Source organism: Schistocerca americana, chromosome 2, assembly GCF_021461395.2.
Source record: "Schistocerca americana isolate TAMUIC-IGC-003095 chromosome 2, iqSchAmer2.1, whole genome shotgun sequence".
Taxonomy (NCBI): Eukaryota; Metazoa; Arthropoda; class Insecta; order Orthoptera; family Acrididae; genus Schistocerca; species Schistocerca americana.
The window spans coordinates 790,438,895-790,462,642 of NC_060120.1; the positions used below are offsets into that span (position 1 = coordinate 790,438,895).

General features: G+C 40.1%; 1 protein-coding gene across 1 annotated transcript in view; it reads right to left on the reverse strand.

The window, feature by feature from the left end:
* Nucleotides 1-14,796, reverse strand: part of LOC124595886 (chloride intracellular channel exc-4) — a 159,076-nt gene extending 144,280 nt beyond the window's left edge. Inside the window, exon 1 of the mRNA XM_047134794.1 lies at nucleotides 14,637-14,796. Within this exon, the coding sequence (XP_046990750.1) occupies nucleotides 14,637-14,705 (69 nt within the window). The 5' untranslated portion in view covers nucleotides 14,706-14,796. The remainder of the gene's footprint in view (nucleotides 1-14,636) is intronic.
* Between the last annotated feature and the right edge of the window lie 8,952 nt (nucleotides 14,797-23,748).

Sequence of the window (23,748 nt, forward strand, 5' to 3'; positions counted from 1 at the left end):
AACAGTTCATGCTAAGTGATTATTACAGTATATGTATTCAGCAGTTCTACGCATGAATAAAGGAATTAAAAAATAGGAATTTTACAGTAAACAAGTACACATTTAGTCCGCGAAGTGCAGAGGAGTTCAGAGGAGTTCGCGCAAGTTTACCTGTCCAGTAGCCCGGTACTGACTAAGCGAAACTAGGTTAATCCAAGACGAGCCGGCTATTAAAGCGGTGCGGGACGACAAAAACGCTCAACGTTTGAACGAGGTCAACCATTGAAGCGGTGTCGCCAGGTGGGAAAAGTGCTGAACAGGTCGATGAGTCCAACTACAGAATTTTGTTGTTCATTTCAGAGCCATCAGTAATGCTCGGTATGCAAGTGGTGTTGACGTTCAGCACCAGAATGAACATAAGATCGCTAAGGAAGTGTAAGGTTTCGTAAACGAGAATCTGCTACCAACAAGTTTTACGGTCCCGTAATACATAATCGATAGCGTGAAATTTTACAAATTCCAAAGTAGGCTTAAATGCTCGAAAAATAGATTCCCAGTATCAAGTAACACAAAGAGCAACGAAATTTGCACGATTACGTTCGCAACTGGTTAATATCCTGAAACCAACAGAGATGCGCTTTACATTACGCAAGGTAAAGGACAGTGCGTTGGTGGCGTTGTCATTTGTATTCACGTGATTCATGTGAAAGGTTTCCCACGTGATTATGGCCACACGTCAGGAATTAGCAAACTGAACCCGGAGTGGTAACTGCAGCTAGAAGCAGGGGACATTCCATTTCGGAAGTCGTTAGGGAATACAGTAATCCGAGAGAGAGTCAAGAATACCACATTTCATTTCAGGGATTACTTCTTACCACGGATAACGAAGTGGCCGTCGGCCTTCACTTAACGACCAAGAGCAGCGGCATTTGTGTACAGTTGTCAGCGTTAAACGAAACTGCTTGAAATAACCCCATAAATCAATGACCAAAGTATCGTTAGCACAGTGCGGCGAAATTTGGTATTAATGGGCTATGGCAACAGACGACCTGCAGTGCCTCTCCTGCGTCGTGACCATATCGGTTGGACCCTAGACGACGGGAAAACCGTTGCCTGGTCAGAAGAGTCCCAATTTCAGCTGGCAAGAGCTACTGGTAGGGTTCAAGTGTGGCGCAGTCTCCAGTAAGCCATAGACAAAGTTGTCAACGCGCAAGCTGGTGGTGGCTCCATAATGGAATGGACTGGATCCTCTGGTGTAACTGAACCAATCATTGACCATTTCATCCATTCATTCATGGACTTCGTGTTCCCGAACAAGGATGGAATTTTTATTGATGACAATGCTCCATGTCACTAGGTCACAGTTGTTCGCGACTTGTTTGAAGAACATTCCGGATAATTCGAGCGAATGATTGGACCACCTAGTTCGTGCGACATGAATTCGCCATTATGGACGGCTGCAGAGGGAGCTTGGCTCTATACCTGCAATGAAGTCCATGCCACGTCGAGTTGCTACACTATGGCCGGCAATAGGGGGGCCGACACGATATTAGGAGGTATCCCATGACTTGTCAGCTCAGTGTACGTCGCTGAAGACCAAAGTAAATCCAAGCGTACTCTAAACTGCTGCTGCAGTCTGACGTCAGATTTTTAGTATCGCGCGTAAAGGTGACAATGTGTAGCACAATGAACGCCTGAGAGTTATTTAATGAACATATCCTTAAACAAAACAAATCATGGTTAAAGTCAAGCGTTGAACCAACTATTGCGCTCAAATGCAGTACCGATACTCTGGTGCCTGTATTACGTTCAACGATATCTCGCTATAGGAATTTTTTAGTTTTTATTTCCAAGCGGTATTATGTAATTGATAATTTCTCACGTGCGTCTAGTACCTTACGAACGAACGAAACTTCTGCTGGCCGCGTTTAGTTTGGTTACTGTGAACAGCTGGACTGCCGGAGGACTGGGAGGTGATGGGCCAACTTGGGGAGACCGGTGGGCGCATTCAAGGCAGTGGCACGCAGCAGACGCCTGCGACATGCCTCGACCCCGGGGTCAAGATGAGAGTTTACGACTTAATGAGCCAATGAGGCCGCAATGGGCCGCGCCAGTGAGAGCTGTTTAGACGGAGCAGGCTGGGCGGGGGAAAGCCGTAGTCGCCGCCGCGTGCTACTAAAGCGCCAAGGTCACGACACCCGCCGACCTGCCATCTGGCGGACGCGCCAGCCCTGCGCCCACGGAACACGGGCTTGGAACCAGCTGCTCTCTTCTGTCCGATCTCCTTACTATACGGGGATCAGCATTTAATTGACTGACAGCAGGGAATGGGCAAATGTAGGCCGTTTTCTGCGCGCCCAGTATCGTCGCGGCAGCAACAGCTGTGCTGTTCCGTATTACCCAAACACGCCCTTCGTTAACTCATAGTTCGCTCTCCAGAATCTTAATAGCTTAATTGCTTCTCTACATGCTTTTGCTGTGGCCCAGATGCTTTTGTGTAAAATAAATACGTCTTAGAGGAACACACCACACGAATGAAAGTGTACAATAACGTCACCGATTGTAACTATAATACGCAAAATACTGTAATCGGCGTCTTACGTAGCAGAGCGATAAGACGACGGTCAACAGGTGTCCAAGTGCATTCTTTGCATGGTGGTTATTATGGTCGCTCTCCAAAAAGCTAGCTGTCATCACATTTTATTGTTCCAAGCCACAGGAATACCGCGACCAGTCCCGCGTTTTTGGGGAGTTTCTACGTTAACTGCTCGATATTTCTGCAATTCTGGTAGTCTTTCACGTCGCTGCCACCTGCCAAAACTTCTCATCGAATGGGGTGTCGCCCACTATCTCCAGTGAACTTAAGTTTTATTCACACAATGAGATTAAAATCAAGATTGTAAAATGTTCTCTTCAAAAGCGCATTTTTTCGATCCTGCCTATGGACGACGTTTACAGGCGTGTTCAGGAAAAGTATCAATCCACAGCCCAGAAACAAGATTTCGTCAGGCAAAATGCTGCCATTTGCAACAGATTCCACGTGGCGACGGAAAAAATATTTTCTATATTCTGCGTCACTTTTTCACAATCTACAAACCATACAACCAATAAAGAGAATTTACACTAAATTAAACTGAATGTAAACAATAGATTAGGAATACATAATTATATACCTGCCCTTCTACAAGAAAACCAACAGACACGTTGCTATAATGATAAAGCACCTATAGCTCGCTCGCGTGATACATTTTGTTTCACGTAAATAGCGTAGTCGAGAAGCAACATGAAATATGGGGATATAAAAAACTAAAGGTACAGACCTACCGGCATAATAAGTGCCAGGGTGTCCCTGGGATGACATATGTAGCCACATAGTGCTCTAATCCCCGCGAGGAAAGAGTTTGGAAAAATATACCGTCATGGACTTACGCCTGTAGGCGTACATTTTGCTAACTGCCGATTGCTATTAACGTAGTTTTCAACACATTGCAACGACGATTCAAGAGAAGGAAGTGACCACAAGAGCAAATAGGCGAAATGAAAATTCAATATTCATTTCACATTTAGGTACTAATTAGAGTTTCTAGAGGCCGAATTTCTTTATAGAAGCGACAACCCCCCCCTCCCCACCGACTCATATTTCGGCTACCTGATAAAACAATGCGATTTTAAACTTATTCCATGTAATCTTAGCACGGCCTAATAGCACGAAAACGACTGCACCTACCACCACCTTATCCGACTGAGTGGTCATCAAGTGTCACATGCCTCCCTCTCGCTAACAAAATGTGATCAGGAACTCTTCTCCGCAAGATTTACACCTTTGCCGGCCAAATATTTGTGGTCTAACAAAACCATTAGACTTAAGGGCGACCGTACAAACACGAACTAGCGACGTTAGTTACAAAAACAATAACCTAAATACATTATATTACTGAAACTATGAAAATTAAAAATACATTTGCACTTTTTAGTTTCCTGTACATACAAGGATGGCACTCTTAATACACCAAGTCTAAGGTAAGTAAATCTGTTCCACTTTATCCAAATAAATTTAGTTCCACGAACTGTCAGCAGGTGACCCGTGAAAGTCAACTGACGGGCGAATGTCTTACTAACATAGTCCGATGACACATGAAATTATCTTCGCTTTTAAAATACTGTTGGAGTAATATTTATGCAGGCTTTCAAGATTCTTTTATACTTCAATTAATTAACTTGAATATTTTAATTTAGTGTGTTGCTACTTTAATGCCTCTAGTCTACACAGATTACAAATTACGCTCAGTTCTGAAGGAGATTCATCAATTTTGTTTCGGTTTAACTGGAAATTCGGCGGCCACGCCTTCACTTTCACTTTTCTTGTTCCTTCTTTCACCTTTAAGTGCTACTACGCTTTCGCCGATTCTTTCTACCACTTTCTCAGTTACCGCTGGAAGACATTCACGCTACCAAGAAATCAGTGGCAGACGAATTTCAATTCCAAAAGAGACTTTCGTGAAATTCAGGTTTTCGTGAAATTTTATGTCCAAACGACGTAAAAAGGCTTAAACCGCTGTAAAAACCTTTAACAATACGAAAGCAGTCAACGGTATAACGTCTGCAGACCAGACCGAGTTCCTGGACTGCGATGAAATTTACGCTGAACTGGTAATCAACTGCTTGCAATTGCAATGCTGAATAAAAATCATCCTCCAGAGTTCTTCATAGACTGTCTACATATTCATGCTCCCCTTTCATGTTTTTCAATTTTCTCAGCTTCCATTAGGTCTTCTCTGTTTCTTACCCGTGGAATCCAAGATTTATGGCCCATCTGCCATCTACCTGTCTCCACGCGCCGCCCACCTGCATTTCAGGACCGTTACGGTTATAATTACGTCTTTCATTCCAATCTGTTCCCTGATCTATTTGCTTAAATTTGTCTTCCCATTTCCCAACGTGCACAATTCCACTGTTTACGTTTTATAAATAGATTTCGCTTTGAAAGTACGTATTGTTGTACGTCAAAATTTATAACATTCGGTGAATAAACCTACTCTTCCAGACAAATTCTGAACTTTTATTTTATCTACACACACTGAACAGAAAAGTAAAGCATTCAGAAAGGGCCTACGAAACGAAACTTCATGAATTTAGAGCGCATGTGATATTTCAGTGATTACAGTGGCGCGTCAAATTTACACAGAACATGGCTGTATGACGCACATCAGTTCCAACCCCCCCCCCCCCCCCCGCCCCAATGGTCTGGAGACATGCACTGATACGACTGGGAATGTCCCCGATATTCTGGATACTCGCACTAACAGTTTATGTCCGAGCTGATCCTACACGTTATATTGCGTAGAAATATGTGGAAGTTTTAGGATGCTGGTCACTTGAGTACAATGTTATGCAGACAGTTCATAGAGACAGATGCTGTATGTGGACGGGCACTGCCATGTTGAAAAATGGCAACACGACATTGTCGCACAGAGGTGATACCACATGAGGATGCAAGACGTCTGTGGCGTGCCGCTGTGCCATCAGTGACCGCAATCACTACCAACCATGACGTGACATCATACCCGTTGGCCCCCCACACCACAAGACCAGGAGTAACACCGCTGTGGCTCTCCAAAACATTGCGAGGCTGGGACACCTCCCCTGGTCGCTGCCATGTTCGCAGACGATGGTCGTCTAAGATTAGTGCAGAATCGCAATTCATCGCTGAACGCAATGGGACGCCATTAGCAGTCCCTGTTTACCAGTTGCGCCACTACTCCAAACGTAGCCGTTCGTCCTGTGTTAACGGCAGCCGATGGATGGGTGGTACCTCCCTAGTCTGGCTGCTGCTAGGTTCCGACCAATGGTGTGGGGCGACAAAATACTGCAGGGAGTCCACTACTTGGTCTCTGACGGCAGGCCCTGATGTGAAGTGGTTACAATGTGCCTGGTGCACAAAACGGCGATATTCCCTTGTGTGGTATTGCTAACTTGAGAAACATTCCTGCCCTTATGTTCCCATGCAGCCCAACATCAGGCCATTGACACATTCGGATCTGCACGATTCGACTAGCTGGCCAAATGGAGACCAACAATGCAGTCTCAAAGTATGTCACATGCTTATAAAGTTCTCATGCGATAATGCGGCATCTCTGCTCTTCACGAGCCTCATGTACTCTACCAGCTGGTAACAACATTGAACACGAACAACACTAATACACTCCAGTGGCTGTTCTACCGATCACATGTAACTGCGACTCAAATCAGTAAATACTCGCCGATCATGTGTACATGCACCAAGTTATAGTAACATACGGCCATGTCTTGTCAGTGCTTAACTTCTTTTGTCAGACAATATATTAAGTGTCCGAAAAGGAGGCCATTTGTAGTCTGTTTATTCCTTCTGTTATCGAACTGCCATAAGTCTCTTAATGCTCACGACAAGTTTCAAACTTTATTATTGAAGTTAATTTCCACTAGAGCAAAACAAAAATGTCAACAGCAAATTAGTAATGTCCCAAGTATTTTCCTTAACAGTATTCCATATTTGACTTCCTGATTCAACAATCTTAACTTCAAAGGTTACTAAGAATATTTTTCGTGGCGGATTCATCTTAATTATGAGTATCTCACTCCTGATTACCTTCAATGGAAGCTGTAGTATACAAACACGAACTTCCCTCTACGACTGTTCGTGAAGATTTCGTTGAGACTGAGTTAAAAGCTTTCATCTGACTCCCAGAGAGAGCAGTTCATTCATACCGTTCCGGCTTATAACTTTGTTTACGACTTCAAACGGTCGATTTCTGAAGCCAGATTATTCTTTCGAGTGGCTTTATGGCGCAGTCGGAGTTAATTTTAGTGAATGTGTGTTCCATTACGGGGAAAAAATGAGGAAGGAAAAGCAGAGTTCACGTTCCGTCGGCGATGAGGCCTGAGACGGAGCAAATGGTGGGATTGTGGAAGGAAGCGACTTTTACAAGTCAACATCCCTGTATTTACCTTAAGCTATTTAGAAGATAACACTGAAGACCCAAATCTGGATGGCCCGGCGGAGACTATCCATCGAACCATTCGCTATGGTTTGTCAGTCTACTTTGTTGTGAAGTAAAAATAATGCACATCTCTTATGGCTTGGAAATCATAGATGCAAGGGTGGGCCACTGATGAAGTGATACCTAATGGAGTAGTCCCGCAGTTATTTTATCGACCCTTGCAGAAAGGAGTTCAAGTGGTCCCACAAGGGAATTATGTAGTATTTTTGGTTTTGAAGGAAAACCACAGCCTTCACCAACCACAAGTAAAAATTTTGCAAGACAAACTACAATGGTTGGACTTAATCTAGAGAAGTCACGCATAGTCTATGTGCAAATTACCTCGACTGGTGCGCGTTCGCTGAAGACAAGCTTAGTGAAACAGATATAAAAGAGTAGTGGATAACGAATCGCGAAGTAACGGTTAACCACTAACCTCAATATTTATGAAACTATTACTAGCCTCAGCTCTATTGGTAGCTGGTGGCTCTGCTTTAACATGCTTGCTTTTCAAAAGGCGAGTGTGACGGCAGCGCACCCAAGGCAAAGGCAAAAGGCTTGCGCAATCACGAGTGCCTGCCACCGTGTTGGTGTTGACTAAGAGTAAGCACCACGTTCGGTCACCGCTATTTACAGAAGAAGCGCCTTCGGCCGCGTTTCATCGGCTGCACTCTCCGCAAAACTTCTATAACGCGTCGACACCAGAAACATACAGCAATTCAAGGCTACAAGATAAACAGTACTCCCTAATGGTTGATTGGCCTGATTGGAATCTACAAACATATTTAGGATCCATGCGGTGTGACATAATATACAAAATATAGGCTTGCATATTAAGACACTGCCGTGCACAGTTTTTCTAGATCTAACGTTTCTGGAGAGACGAGGGAGATTATGGACAACGCTGCCACTACACAGTATCTAGTACTTCTCAACAGTGCCCGGCACTCAAACAAGAAAGAGGTTAGCTCCTCACTATTGTCTCTTGAGGAATAAAATGCAAATTTATGCTGTTTGTTGGATTGAAATTCCTTACACCTTTAACTACAATAGTTGTTACGCAAACCGACAGCGATTGATTCAACCGATTTGTAACTATTAGGTTGGTGCACGAATTAGGTGAGTTTTTGCTTTGCATGTTGGTATTCCGGCAGCTACGCGTTTATTTATAGATTGTCTTATTTTACTGTTGCTATCATTGTTGGCATTCATTTGGAGATAGTGAGTAGAGAGGTAGACGATAGAAAACGGGCTGACAAGTGGAAAGGTCTGCTTGCGATCAACAGAGGTGACAGCAGCAAAGGCAGCCGCGTATGGGGATAATGCCACTGGACACGGCACGGAAATTGTTTTCTCGTTCTGAGGAGGGCCGTTTTGACTTTAGTGACTCCAAGTTCAGGAAGACCTTCGGGGTTTGATGAAATGTTTAATCCGCAATAATCCGTCAGTGTACTCGAGAATTAGCAAATGTGATCAAATTGAACTTTCCACGGTGGTGTGACATTTTCATGCAATGTGACCTGTGCAAAAAATCGAGTGGATGGATACCGCGTGCTGTAAGCCAAAATCACAAAAATCAGCGTGTGGCCACGTGCATCTCTGCTTGCTAGTCAACTAGCTCGTAAACACCGGCCATTCTTGTCCTGTACCGTTATTGGTGACGAGAAATGGTGTCTTTATGCTAACACAAGAAAAGAAAAAAAAGGAATGGTTGAGACAAAAAGCAGCTACTCCCCTGCTAAGACCTGCGCGCATCCACATAGGATATTATGCATCTGGTGGAACAGCGACAGTCTTGGAGACGCAATCCAAGAGCAACGACCAGGAAGACAGCATGACGCGATGCTTCTCCACGATAATTCTGCCGCCGCCCCCACCCCCTCCATTTTGCTAGAGTGACAAATAGGACACAGGAGCTGCGTTGGAAAATCATTCCGCACCCACCTTATTCACCTTATCTTGCGCCCCCAGATCATTTCCCCTATAACAATCGTCAAGGAACATGAGTTGTTCGCCTCAAAACCAAGTGATTTCTATAGTCGCGGAATCGATAAGTTGCCCCAGCGTTGTCAGGCTGTTGTAAATAGTGAAGGAGAATATATTATTGATGAGTAGAGTCTCGCACGATCTGATGGTTTTGCTCTCTCTCGTAAAAAAAATCCGCAAAGTATTGACACCCGATAAGCGAGGCGTCCTCTCTGACACCAAATGAGCAAACACCATCAGCTAACGGACAAGTGACTTGCCATACATCCTATCTGATCATAGGTGTGAAACCTTGGGATAGTGGCAGTAACCTGATTCGGAAATGGCCTGCGAATTTTAGGTCTGACGAAAATGTCAGTCTGAAGGAAGTGAGGAGCTTCTGCCTTGTGTATTTTATCAGCAAGAGAAGAGTGTCCACTAAAGAAAAATGCTGGAACTTAGGGCACACTGAAGTGACGTGTTAAATACAAAAGTTTTTAGGTCTGACAGGAAACCTAACCCAAGATATTTTATTGGTAGTCCTGCACTGATCCACCGAGCTGCACATTTTCGAGTGATAATTACGTAAAAATCACATCAAATTTTGGTAAATCCAGAGCTTTACAGCCCGCGTTTCTAGTGTGGTGATCCTGGTCTGGGTGCCGCGGTGACGAGCAAAACGGCGGGCCGGGCGGCACCGCCTTGGGCTATCCGTGCACCGGGTTTACTGGGTCAAGACAGGCGCAGCGTTGCCGGAGCGGCCGGAAGCCGCGCCTCCTTGTACAAGACGGCACTACACACGCCCTTAGATGCACTGCATTTGTGCCGCAATTGAAGGCGAGGGCAAAGGTATATCGCCTGTCACTGGACACTAGGTCTGTCCCGAGTCACAGACCACAAATTAATTATTTTTTTCCTGTTGCCCGACGTTTGTCTTTCCAGCACACACATTTTGAAATGCTGAACTATCAGGCATAAAACAGAATGAAAGGTAATCTGTAACTTCTGAACAAAGACTCAGTGCTAACAAGGGAACCTCCCCATCGCACCCCCCTCAGATACAGTTATAAGTTGGCACAGTGGACAGGCCTTAAACTGAACACAGATCAATCGAGAAAACAGGAAGACGTATGGAACTATGAAAAAAATAAGCAAAATATACAAACTGAGTAGTCCGTGCGGATGATAGGCAACATCAATGACAGTGAGCTTAGGAGCGCCGTGGTCCTGTGGTTAGCGTGACCAGCTGCGGAACGAGAGGCCCATGGTTCAAGGCTTCCCTCGAGTGAAAAGTTTACTTATTTTTTTTTTTTCGCAAATTAATGATCTGTCCGTCCGTTCATTGACGTCTCTGTTCACTGTAATAAGTTTAGTGCCTGTCTTGCGACCGAACCGCAAAACCGTGCGACTAGTAGACGAAAGGACGTGCCTCTCCAATGGGAACCGAAAACATTTGATCGCAAGGTCATAGGTCAACCGATTCCGCCACAGGAAAACACGTCTGATATATTCTATACGACACTGGTGACGGCATGTGCGTCACATGACAGGAATATGTTGTCGACCCACCTAACTTGTACATTTGGCGAATGGGTAAAAAGATTCTTCTACCTTGCCCAATTTAGGTTTTCTTGTGGATGTGATAATCACTCCCAAAAACAGTGATGAAAACATTAGAGTGTCACATAAACTGCAACAAATTAATGCAACAGTTTCACAGTCGCACAGTTTTCCCTGTGCTCTGTTAAAACATGTTTTTAACGTTCTCAAATTTTTCCGTGGGTACACCGTCAAATCCTGCATATGTCCAAGCAAATCAGGTCATGCCCTGGAATTTTGGAGATCAATGTTGATTATGTGTGAGTGCCTGAACTTTGGTAATTGTCTGAAAATAAAAAATTGAACTTTTCACTCGAGGGAAGACTTGAACCAAGACCCTCTCATTCCGCAGCTGCTCACGCTAACCACAGGACCACAGCACTCATGAGCTCAGACTAGCCTTGATGTTGCTTATCTTCCGCACGGACTACTCAGTTTGTATATTTTGCTTATTTTTTCATAGTTCCACACAACTTCTTCCTGTTTTCTCGATTGATTTGTTTTCAGTTTTTCAAGGCCTATCCACTGTGCCAACTTATAACTAAATCTGAGGGGGGTGCGATGGGCAGGTTCCCTTGTAAGCATAAGATTATGAGAAGTATCAGAGTGGGCCAGTTGAAGTTAGGAGAAACAGTCACCGATGACATTTTAATTCTGCCAGACAGTAAAGGACTTTGAAGAGCAACTGAACAGAATGGATAGTCTTGAAAGTAAGTTATATCATTAACACCAATTAGAGAAGGGTAATGAGCAAGTCTAATGCTGTTGTGGCAACAAAGTAACTGATGAGATAAGATATAAAATGGAGGCTGGCAATAAGAAGAAAATATTTTAAAAATATATACCAATTTCAAGTCTACTAAAAGCTTTTGGAGTGTACTTGCACCCAAGAGAAATGTGGTGCTTTGAAAGAATGAAAATTAAATGTGCAGATAAGACAACTAATTAAGAGATGCACACTGAATTGATTTGGGAAGCAGCCTGAGTGCTGAAAGAAACAAGAAAGTATGTGGGTGGAACGGACAGGTTTGTAACATTTGTACAGGGAGTCCAACATATGACAAGTTCAACTGGATACATCTTGCAGTCATTACAAAGAGATGCAAAGAGCTGTGCTAAGCAGACTAGTGTGGAGCACCATAAAAAACCAGTCTCCAGACTGAAGACAATGTTTCACCTATGGTAATGATTTCCTGACAAAAGTAAGTTGCACAATGTATCAGTCTCCATTAAATTGGTGGTCTCCAAGTAACCCGCAGGGTAACTTCTTACAGATCACAGGACAAGGTGTAGTAAAGCACTGCAATGTTCGGACCTAACTTCAGGTTGAGGAACGCCACACATTGACTAAGGCCATATAGCAATCTTATCTGCTATGAAGTTTTTAAATCACATTTCAAGATTATTAAGTTTCATAAAGGGCAAATAAGTGAAAGCTATTGAAGCTTACATTCTCACCAACTTACCACAAATGACATATGCAGGTATAAAGATCTGAGCTTTCACCCACTGACAAAAAGAAAAAAGCACACCTACTACACAAGAGTAAGTTCCCTCCCCAACATCACATTAAGTTGATCTATCACAGAACAAGCTTAAGGAAAATGCCACTGAGTCAAGGTAGGTCTACAAACATCTCATTCATTTATAGGAATGACATTCACAAATCGCTGACGATTTTCCACTGACAAGCAAATTCTAGCCTCTTATATATTGAAAATGCCACCAAGATAAATTTCATTTGAAGACAAGTACAGCAGAATCTTCATTAATGGGGTGGTTCATTTGCAACTAGGTCTGCGCAGTCAGACTACAGCCTAATATTCCACTAACAGAGTTACAACAAACTCAGAAGATTGTAATTTCATGGGCCCATCACAGAATCATCCTGGCACTTATGGACACCAAAGGAAATATAAACCTAGACCAACTGCTCCTACTGAATATTAGTGTTAACCAGTGAACCATATAAAATGTGTATAACGGTATGTCTATGCATTAACTTTCCTGATGCAGGGAAAAACTAGAGATGCACAATAGTCAACAAAGCCTACCTAAACAGAGGAAAGAATGTTAGACCTGAGTGACTGCACCTGTCAGCTGATCACAGCATCCATTTCTGGAACAAGTAATACTATCCACCTTCTGTAGAGTGCATTCTTACATTCATCTGTAGCCACAGTCAAAATCTCCTTGTTAAATCAGAGCAGAATGAAAAATCCTGTGTGTGAAACTATCACTTCCCAATCCACACGATGACTGTAGCACTGCACTAACTTGCCCTTTGTTATAAATCAAACTTTCTCTATAGTAAACTACTTTCAGCCAAGAAGTGCTAACCAGTGGCTTAGAAGAACATCTTATGCAACAAATGTCTACTTATTAATATTTGAACTTCAAAGCCAAAATTGCCAGAGTAAAAATACCCTGTTATACTTAACACAAAGGACAGTAGCAACCCCAGAAGAATAGTAGTTGTATCCACTGATGGGGCAAATGGTGGTTTAGTAATATCACAACCAGCTTATCATAAGCATAATTTTTCTATAACCCTGTAAATTAGTCAATTCCAGTATATCAAACCTAAGAGTGTGCATCATTTATGCCAAACATTAATGCGGTCAAAAAACTTTGTCCTCCATCTTTCGTTAATGGCCCTAAGTTTTCTGCATTGACAAGCATACCCAAAACACTGAAAAACGTTTTTATACACCAGAACTATCAGCTTAATTGAACTTTTAAACATTTAAATTTTTCCCAAGTAACTGTCCTAAAAAGTTTAGCTTACCATTTAATTTTGAATCACAGATGCATCTAAACATGAATAGCTCGTCAGATATAGTGAGCTGAAAATGGCTGTTCCAGAAGTGACTTGTGCAATGCAACCACAAAAGGCAGTATGCCTAACCTCTTAAAACATTTGTCCCAGTCCCACACTGGTCACAAAGTGAATGCTTTTGTCGGACAAAATTATCTTCATGTTCCACATAACACCAACCCACCCTTCTGTAGCAAGGAAGCGTGCAAAATACAAATTCTTATTTCCAGTCAACATAGCACTTTACTTCGTGACTGCAAAATTAAATAATAGCCAGTCATTACAGTTGCCCATTTTGAACTGAAAACATTCGCCTGAGTTAATATCCTAGAAAAAACAATACCCACATGGATCACAAGAACCAAGCCAAACTTTTCAGAATAGCTATTACAGACATTTAAAAAGCCACATTAGAAATTCATCTGACAGAGTGCAAGGAATTTTCTGTAAATAAAAAAAAGGTCTTAATAAACAAAAACAAAGGACCTACAGATTTAGTGGTTCGTGCCGAAGAATTTTATACAAAGAAAATACAAGCAGGCAACGATATCAATCCAATCGATGTTACCCTGCGCAGTGACTAAAAATCTTCGGTTAATATTACTGAAAATGTTACATATCCGCAGTGGTAGAAACGCAACGATAGTTCATATGTATGTTGATCACGTTCCCCGTTAACAAATAGCCTTTCAACCACATAACGATAATTTAACTCCGTTTCTGACCAATTTGCGAGGCATCTCACTAAATAACCAGGAAAGCCGATGCCGGACGCAGGTTTTAGTCCCCTGAGTCGTTTCCTCAATATTTCGTCACAAGCTTTCAATGAATGTTTAAGAGGCTCACTTTAATGTTTTTTTAAAGAAATTAAGTGTCAACATTTGAAATGAGTTTTACATCACGGTAAATATACGGCCTACTAACGTGAAATTCTAAACGAGCAACAAAATAAGCGGTTTACAGTATGCGCGAATAAAGAATGACTCACAGCATTTGCGTATGAAATACTACAAAATACGCTACTACTGAACAAACACGAAAAACGCGAGGAAGAAATGTACAGTGAATTGAAGACAACTACATCCTGATTAGAGTTTTATATATACTCACGCGTAACAGGAAAGAGGCATTGAGACGTTTTATTCCGCACATTCAGTATTGAAATTTCAATACTTCAAATTCTCTATCAGCCATTTTCACCTCTGGCAGTTATGAACTACATAACATAATATCAACTACATCTTAAATTAAATTATTACCTTGATGATCAGTTCAATCTCCGGTACATTCCCGTTCTCTGGAGCCCCGTTGGTATATTCATCAGCCATCGTAGCAACCCTAGAATGACACTTTTAAGATGACACCTACTCCTCACAACACGACTATACTCACTTTGCCAGTTTGCCGCAATGTGTCAAAGACGTTACCTTCCCACGAGTCCAAAGAACAGCACGCACTTGCCATAGCCTTAAAGATACTCCAGCTCGCGCGTGAGAGAAGCCAACGGTAAAGATAAACTTATATCATCGACCAAACTTTCTGCTAGTGGATCAAACGATCTAATATTTTAAAGCCGTTTCACACACAACCATCTGTCTGCACAAATGCCCATACACATCACATCTGCACAGACGGAAGATATGTGGAAGTATGAGATGTGCACAAACCTGGAAGATGGAGTTTATAGTTTGAGCAAAATTGCTCAAATATGAGGGCTGCAGTTACCTCTGCACAGACAAATCGTGGCGTGTGATCAGAAGATCGCAACAAATCTGCCGACCGAAGCATGTTTGAGTCAGTTGTTTGATATGTCTATTGTTTCTCGTCTATGCGTGCACAGTGAATTGTAAAATGACACATACTCGCCAGTGCTATAGAGTGTTCATTGCTGAACACATTGAAGTATATCACAGTCAGATATGTGTGTGGAAAATTAAGAGAAAGACATACAACGATCGAGAAAAGAGGGTAACTGCATAAAATTCTTTAACAGAGAAATTACGAGTGGTTGATCACTGAAAAACAGGGAAATGGTAATAAAACAAAGAAACTCGTCCCGACTATTTAGCACATAGAGTTAAGCAAAGTAACAAAAACTGTTGGATCTGGCTCCGGACATGACGAAATTTACAAGCCAGTTCCTGGGATTTCCTCGTCCTCTACTTCCTGAGCGATCCCAATAAAGACAGATCATATGAAATACAGTTTAAGTTTATCTTGTAGATAACAGTAATTACTATATTTCTTTTGCAGTTCTACTCACTGATCTTTAAGGCAAAAATCATACAAGTAACAACTGAGGGAAATAACTGCAGATGTTAACATAGAACTTTACTCAATTCTTCTTTTAGATGCTACTAACAAAAATAATTTGGACAAACTCAGGTGGCACAGGCATGTGGTTAACTTTAACGAAAATCCGAGTTCTGCTTAGACAGCTCTCTCAAAATGTTGATGTGCAAGAAGGATTCCTAGCATACTTTCACTCAGTAGGCCCTACAGTCCTTTGTCATGATCTAAGGGTCACAGTATGGCAAAAACAAGTAGGTCTCTATTTATTATACACAAAAGTGCAATCGCAATGTTGTTTTAAATTGATAATGAATTAGCTTGCAGCAGTGTCTTCAGGACCATAGGGGTTCTTACATTTATTTTACTTTCTAAAACACTATGTGTTTCATAACAAGAGTGAATTAAAGTTGAACTGCAGAGTTCACTGCCACAATACTAGAAGAAAAGACTTTCCAGGTTGACTATGAATCCCTGTCTAGATTTCAAAGTGGAGTTTTATGTTATGGTAAAAAGTTTTGAACAGCGAACTGAAAATCACGACTCAGAAACCAACTAAACTATAGCTTATTGCCCACATCTACGCTTTCTAAGAATATGCTAAGTTTGAAACACATCTAAAACTGTAAAAAATATTCTCTGTAAATTGCCAGAACAAGAACTTAGGTAACTGAACTATTTTACTTGCCCTCATAAAATCCCCATCCAGGTAAGAATAAATAGCTTCACATGTGTTGTGTATGATTTCATTCAATGCTTGTTTCGAGATTGCAGTAGATTGCTTCCTTAAAGCTCTTCCTCTTGCCAGGAATTTTGTCAGCGTCAGCCACTACTATGGAATAATTCCTATCCTCTTAAAAGTACTTTTCCATGTTATATGAGATATTGTTTTGGCCTTCAGTCCAGAGACTGGTTTGATGCAGCTCTCCATGCCACTCTATCCTGTGCAAGGTTCTTCATCTCCCAGTACCTACTGCAACCTACATCCTTCTGAATCTGTTTAGTGTATTCATCTCTTGGTCTCCCTCTACGATTTTTACCCTCCACACTGACCTCCAATACTAAATTTGTGATCCCTTGATACCTCAGAATATGCCCTACCAACAGATCCCTTCATCTAGTCAAATTGTGCCACAAACCCCTCTTCTCTCCAGTTCTACTCAATACCTCCTCATTAGTTATGTGATCTACCCATCTAATCTTCAGCATTCTTCTGTAACATCACATTTCATGAGTTATTTTGCTCCCCAAATAGCAAAACTCCTTTACTACTTTAAGTGTCTCATTTCCTAATCTAATTCCCTCAGCATCACCCGACTTAATTCGACTACATTGCATTATTCTCGTTTTGCTTTTGTGGATGTTCATCTTATATCCTCCTTTCAAGACACTGTCCATTCCGTTCAGCTGCTCTTCCAGGTCCTTTGTGTCTCTGACAGAATTACAATGTAATTGTTGAACCTCAAAGTTTTTATTTCTTCTCCATGGATTTAAATTCCTAATCCGAATTTTTCTTTTGTTTCCTTTACTGCTTGCTCAATATACAGATTGAATAACATTGAGGAGAGGCTACAACCCTGTCTCACTCCCTTCCCAACCACTGCTTCCCTTTCATGTCCCTCAACTCTTATAACTGCCATTTGGTTTCTATACAAATTGTAAATAGCCTTTCGCTCCCTGTATTTTACCCCTGCCACCTTCAGAATTTGAAAGAGAGTATTCCAGTCAACATTGTCAAAAGCTTTCTCTAAGTCTACAAATGCTAGAAACGTAGGTTTGCATTTACTTCTTGTAACACTAACCAAAACAGCCTTCCTGTGCTGGTACTGCGAATAGCTGAAAGCAAGGGGAAACTAAAGCCATAATTTTTCCCACAGGCATGCAGCTTTACTGTATGGTTACTGTATATGAGAGATTATGAGCATCAAAAGACAAATAAATATGTCCAAACCTATCTTCAAATAATTACACCAGTTGTCAAGTTAGCCTTGCAAATCATGAAATATATTTATTTGAAAAAACTGCCTTTGCTTAAGCTGCCAATGTCTAGAACATGTTAATCGCTCTTCCTTTTTCTTGCACGTTTTTCATTATGCGACACAAGTTGTGAACACAGACTATAACAGAGCATTCTCTGTTAATAATTTATAAATAAGTGAAATAAGCTTTAAGGTTGTGGCAGCCTTGTCGACTGCTGCTGAAATTTCTTTTCTAGACTGACAAATGTCAGTTGAGCAATAGATTGGAACTTGTGTAGTGTGAACACACCACATTTGCAGTCATTTATTCCATGCACAGACGTTTACACAGATATCTGCATAGAAAGATAGTTGCATTTGGAAGGGGCTTCAGTTTCGACTGGCCATCATGTCAGGGTGTTTTCAAAGTTTATTTATTTATTTGTTTATTCAACAGCTTTGGATGTACATATATGGATCAGATCAAAGTACATATTTGCAATGTAAGTTTATCGAGAGTAACGATCATATACACTAATTAATTATCAAGGTATATAATTTTTAAATACATTAGCGTCAGACATAATTATACAGTTTGTGTCTACTTTGCATTCCACCTACACTGATTTTATTTCTATTCTACCGTACATAAGAATGCATATCCAATTTATTACATATCTCTCTAGGCATATTTCAGTTCCATTACAGAATATGCCTATTTCTTTTTTTGCAATTAGTATGTATTCATTGACTGAACAGAAAGGACTTTCTATAGGCAGTAGTTTTATTGTTTGCTCTTCTCTTTCAGGCTTATTTTATAAATATGAGATGGTAAACAATTGTATGGTTTTATTACAACTTCTTTCTAGTTTAGCTGTATTGTGTTGTGAAAATCTTAAGTTCATAGAGCTTCTGGTCACATTATAATGTATTTCTTCATTTTTATTGAACTTGTTTTCATGTTTCCACACAAGCTGTACTATTGTATATACATATATATTGTAATAATTTAAAATTTTAAGTAGTTTGAATAGTGGACTACAGCTATTTGTTCTTCTTGCATTACCATTATTCTGATGGTTGCTTTTTGCAGTTTGAATTTTTTTAACTCAAATGACTCTATATTTCTATTCCATAGTGCACAATGGCATTAAAATATGAGAAATATACCATTTGCACAGCACCTTCTGTTACTAATGGTTTCATGTCTCTGAGAATAAATATACCTGGACTGAGTTTGCTTGTTACAGTAACAATGAGGTCTTTCCAGTTGTCATCGGCGAGCCCTACGAATTTTTTGACTTGAACTGCATTCATATCCAGTTCTTGTGGTTGTGTAATTACTCTCTACTTCTTCTATTGTCATTCCTAAATAGTGTTGTTTTAGTTTTCTTTTGATTGAGAATCAGCCAACTGGTTCTGAGGCCCTAAATATCAACTTGCCTTTGTTATGATGTCATGTTATTGCAAATTTTCGTGATAAACATATCAGTAAATTAGCCTACTGTGCCTATTTTCATTCACTGCTTTCATATGGCATCATATTTTGGGATAATTCATCAGTAAGAGAAAAAGTATTCATTGCATAAAAATGTGTAGTCAGAATAATAGCTAGTGCCCACACAAGAAATCATTGCAGACATTTATTTAAGGAACTCCGAATATTCGTAGTACCTTCGCAATACATATATTCACTTATGAAATTTGTTATTAATAACCCATCCAAATTCTAAAATAACAGTGAAGTGCATGGCTATAATACTAGAGGGAAGGATGATCTTCACTATTCTGGATTAAATCTGACTTTGGCACAGAAAGGAGTAAATTATGCTGCCACAAAAATAATTGGTGATTTTCCAAATAGGATATAAGTCTGAAAATAAATATTTGAAAATAAATTAAGAATGACAACTCCATCTACTCGGTAGATGAATTTTTGGATATGAAGTAGTAACTGTAAAAAATATATATATATATATATATATATATATATATATATATATATATATTATTTTGAGTAAAGAAAACTTATTTTAAAGTGACACATTCCACATCATTGCAAAATGTCATATTCATGATCTATGATACAGTATTAATGCATGTAATCTGCAAATATATTTCTTTTTGTTTGGACTGCTGTATCTGCATGGGATTGTATGTAACATTAAATTTGTCTGTACTATATTGTGTATTACTTCAGTAACAAGTTGTTGAAACTGCTATACAGTTTCTTCACTGTCCATAATTAGCTTAGCCCAGTGCTGAAGGTTGAAAGTGAGGTTATGAGTTACCATCTGTGAAACAGAAAGTCTGAGGATAGTATTGCATTGAGGAACTAACAACGATTAACTTTTTTAACAGCTAAAGTAATCTTCATCATGTATGTTCTTGATCAGGTTTGTGTGGTAAAGTGCAGAGAAATGAAACAACATGTGAAAACAGCGACATTTATTTGCTAGTGAACTTGTTTACATAATTGCATATCAATCAATATTTGTAAAAAGATAAACAGAGACTGTTTATGTGATCCATCATGTTTTTTCCTTATGTAAATAATAACATCAGAAACAACTATATTTTTCTACTTCATTAGAGCTGACTTTTACCTAAAACATTATTCAATGACCATTGCTTTACCAATGTTGGTTCTTATTTACTTCAGTGTGGGGATCAGCTATGTTCTGTTATTTTAAAATCTAATCAACTTTTGCTTCCAGATCTCTAAACATTCAATAGAAAAATATCCAGTTCATCAAGGAATGTTTGCAATTTGCCGCGAAAACAAAACATGATGATAAAATATAGGTTAAGAAGACACAACAGCACAATAGCACATATCTCTCACTGTATCATGCATTAGTGCGACACTTACCATCACTACAACAGCAGCAGCAGTGGCACACTATATATTTGGGCAGGACATACAAGAACTCTTCTTCCAGAATTTAGAGTTCTGCTATGACCTTTCCCTGGACTGTTACCCTGGCATACCTTGTCTATCTAGATAATGTTATTCTTTGTGTCATAAATCCAAGTGGAGTGGTAGTAAACGTGTGGTTATGGGCATATCTCCAATGATGAGTTCAACATATTGATAATGTATGAAAATCCCCGTTTTAAAGGCGTGAGAGTGATGCTTTGAGGCTTTGGATGGTATGAAATAAGTAAGAATTCTGCATAGATAATTATAATGTTCAGTTCTCAAATTGCTCCGGTGTTACTGGTCTGTCAAACACTTTGCATTTTGGGCTACCCAAAAACGAAATATCTAGCAACGAAAATATCACGCAATGTACTCACTTTTAGAAATCAAAGTTCAGAAACTTGATGTGTGTTGGCTCAGCCATCCAGTGTGCTGTAAACGAGCGTCTCGAATTGTGGGAGTATGTGTATGGATTTTTTTGGAAATGTATTGTCGGTGTGTACAAAGCTCATCCATCAAACGATTCAGAGGAAGTTTCTGCTACTAATCATCGCCCTGATTGGAAACTCCGACTCTTTTTTCGTCATCAGTATTGTGTGACCCACCATAAGTTCTTTCCCTGTGACCACCTCTTCACCATGGAGTAGCATCTTTATACCAAACGTTTACGAGTATTCGTTGGATATATTCTAACCTATATCTTTCGCTACTGTTTTTACCTTCTATAGTTCTTCTTACTCCCATGGAAGCTATTCCCTGATGACTTAACACATGCTTTAACCTTTAAATATAACCCTGGGGTTAAGTTATTTCTATTTGTATATGTAAATTCTGTTGGCATCCATGTGATGATTTTGCAATATTGCCTGCCAGCTGTCAGTCTGTTCGTGGCTGCCTGCAGAGCAAACAACCTGCTGTGGGGTCTGCTGGACCCCAGCGTTATATTAACGTGTGCGTTTTTTAAGTTGTAAGTTTTTCATCAGTTTGTACTAACAAAAGGACAGAAAATTTATGTGATAGGCCACACTTAATTCTAGCTTTGTTAGATACAAGTGAGGAAGAATATTCAGAAAGCCTATTTGGTGATGACACTGATTCTGACCCAGATGTCGTTCTTGAAGATGAGGATTTAGATGATGAACTGGTTGCTAATGAACCTAATGATGCGCTGAATAGTGGTGAGCCTTGTGAAATAGAAAATGAAGACAGTCAAGAAGATGGTGAAGAAGATGACAGCGGTGAAAATGAGGAACACCAACGACATAGACATGTGATTCGGGGGAGGAACAAAAAGACGCCATATATTTGGAAGAGTTGCAGAAAGGAACACCTGAAAATGCTTGGAAGCTTCTAACTGATGATGTGATGCTAGAAGAGATAACCATGCGAACTAATGAAGAAATAGACAGACAAGTGTGTAACATTGTAAGGCAGCTGTATCAGCGGAATTCACATAAAAACGAAATGATTGCGTACATAGGGTTTTGTACTTCGCTGGTGTGCACAAAGATTCAAAAAGGAATTTAGAACAACTTTGGTCAACTGAGCTAGGGTTTTCTATTTACAGAGCTACTATGTCCTTACCTCGATTTCGCTTTATAACTACTTTCTTGCGCTTTGACGACAAAGCCACTAGACAAGAGAGAATAAGAGATGATTGTTTGGCTGCGATACGATATTTGTGGTACACTTTTATGGAAAACTGTCGTGCTTATTACAGACCATTTCAGCACTGCACCATTGATGAACAGTTTATAGGCTTTCGTGGTCGATGTAGATTCAGGGTATACATGAAATCAAAACCAGGCAGGTATGGTTGGAAAATAGTTATGCTGAACGATTGTAAGACCAGTTACATGTTAAACGCAATTCCTTACATTGGAAAAGTAAAAACCCTGAACAGTGAACCTGTACCCACGTATTATGTGAGAAAGCTGTCTGAGCCACTATATGGGACAAATCGTAATATTACGCCAGACAATTGGTTCATGTCCATCCTGTTGTTCAACAAAATGCTTGTCGACCAGAAACTGATAATGGTTGGAACAATGAGGGCTAACAAAACTGAGATACCTGCAAAATTTTTGCAATCTAAACCTGCAGGAGAATCGTTATTCGCTTTCGACCATAACAAGACCTGTTTGCTCTCGACAATGCATCACAGTGCAAATGTAGGTGCGGAGACCAAGAAACCCGAAATAGTTCTTATCTATAACTGGACAAAAGGAGGGACTGATACTTTTGACAAATTGTACCATGGTTACAGTGTCAGCTGTAGAACGAAACGTTGGCCGGTAAGATTCTTTTCCGGGATGTTGGGTCAATGTGGCGTCAACTCTATAGTTTTCAACCTTTTGAATGCAAAAAATCCTAAACTCAGCCGAAATAAGTATTTGCAGATATTCGCAAAGTACTTGATAAAACCATGGCTCTATGAACGAGTGGAAATTCCAACGATTCAGAGAGGAATCAAACTTGCTATTCGAAAAATACTGCAGAGTCCAGCAGAACGTCATGTTGCAAATGATGTCGAGCCACTTAGAAACAACGCTGCTCCTTCTGCCCTCGAGCAAGAGATTGGAAAACAAAATTCCTCTGTTGATCATGCCGATCTGCTTTGTGTGACGAACATCGTGCAATGGTTTGCAGAGATTGTACAGAGTAGAAAAGGGACATAAATCACTTCAAGGAAAATAATTAATTTTTCTCACATTTTTCATTTAATGGTTAATTAATTTTGTTAGAATTCAATGATCTAAAATTTATTTAAAATTATGTGGAATAAGTGTAGTTTATAGTGTGTAAATAAAAGTCCTGGTAACAGATTTAATTAGTTTTCAATTTATACCTATTTTATAAGAGCCTATAACTATGATGTAAGAGGATTTGGGTAATTTTTGCAGTAAAAAGTATCTTTTTTGTGTGGTATTATAAGAAAACCTTTAAATGCTTTCACTTTACCAAAAACACTAAATTTTTCTACTTTTTGTGTACTTTCTGAAAATAAGAATGTATCATCTTTGAAAATTGTTACTAAAATTGTTTCAGCACGATTACATGTACGTGAGAAATATGTAAACAAAATATTTGCAAAAATTTCAAAAAAATGTGTCAAATATAAGAAGAAATACATTGGGGCCCACGAGAACCCAAGGTTATATTTGTGTATCTTCTAATAAGTGTTATATTTAAAAGGTTAAG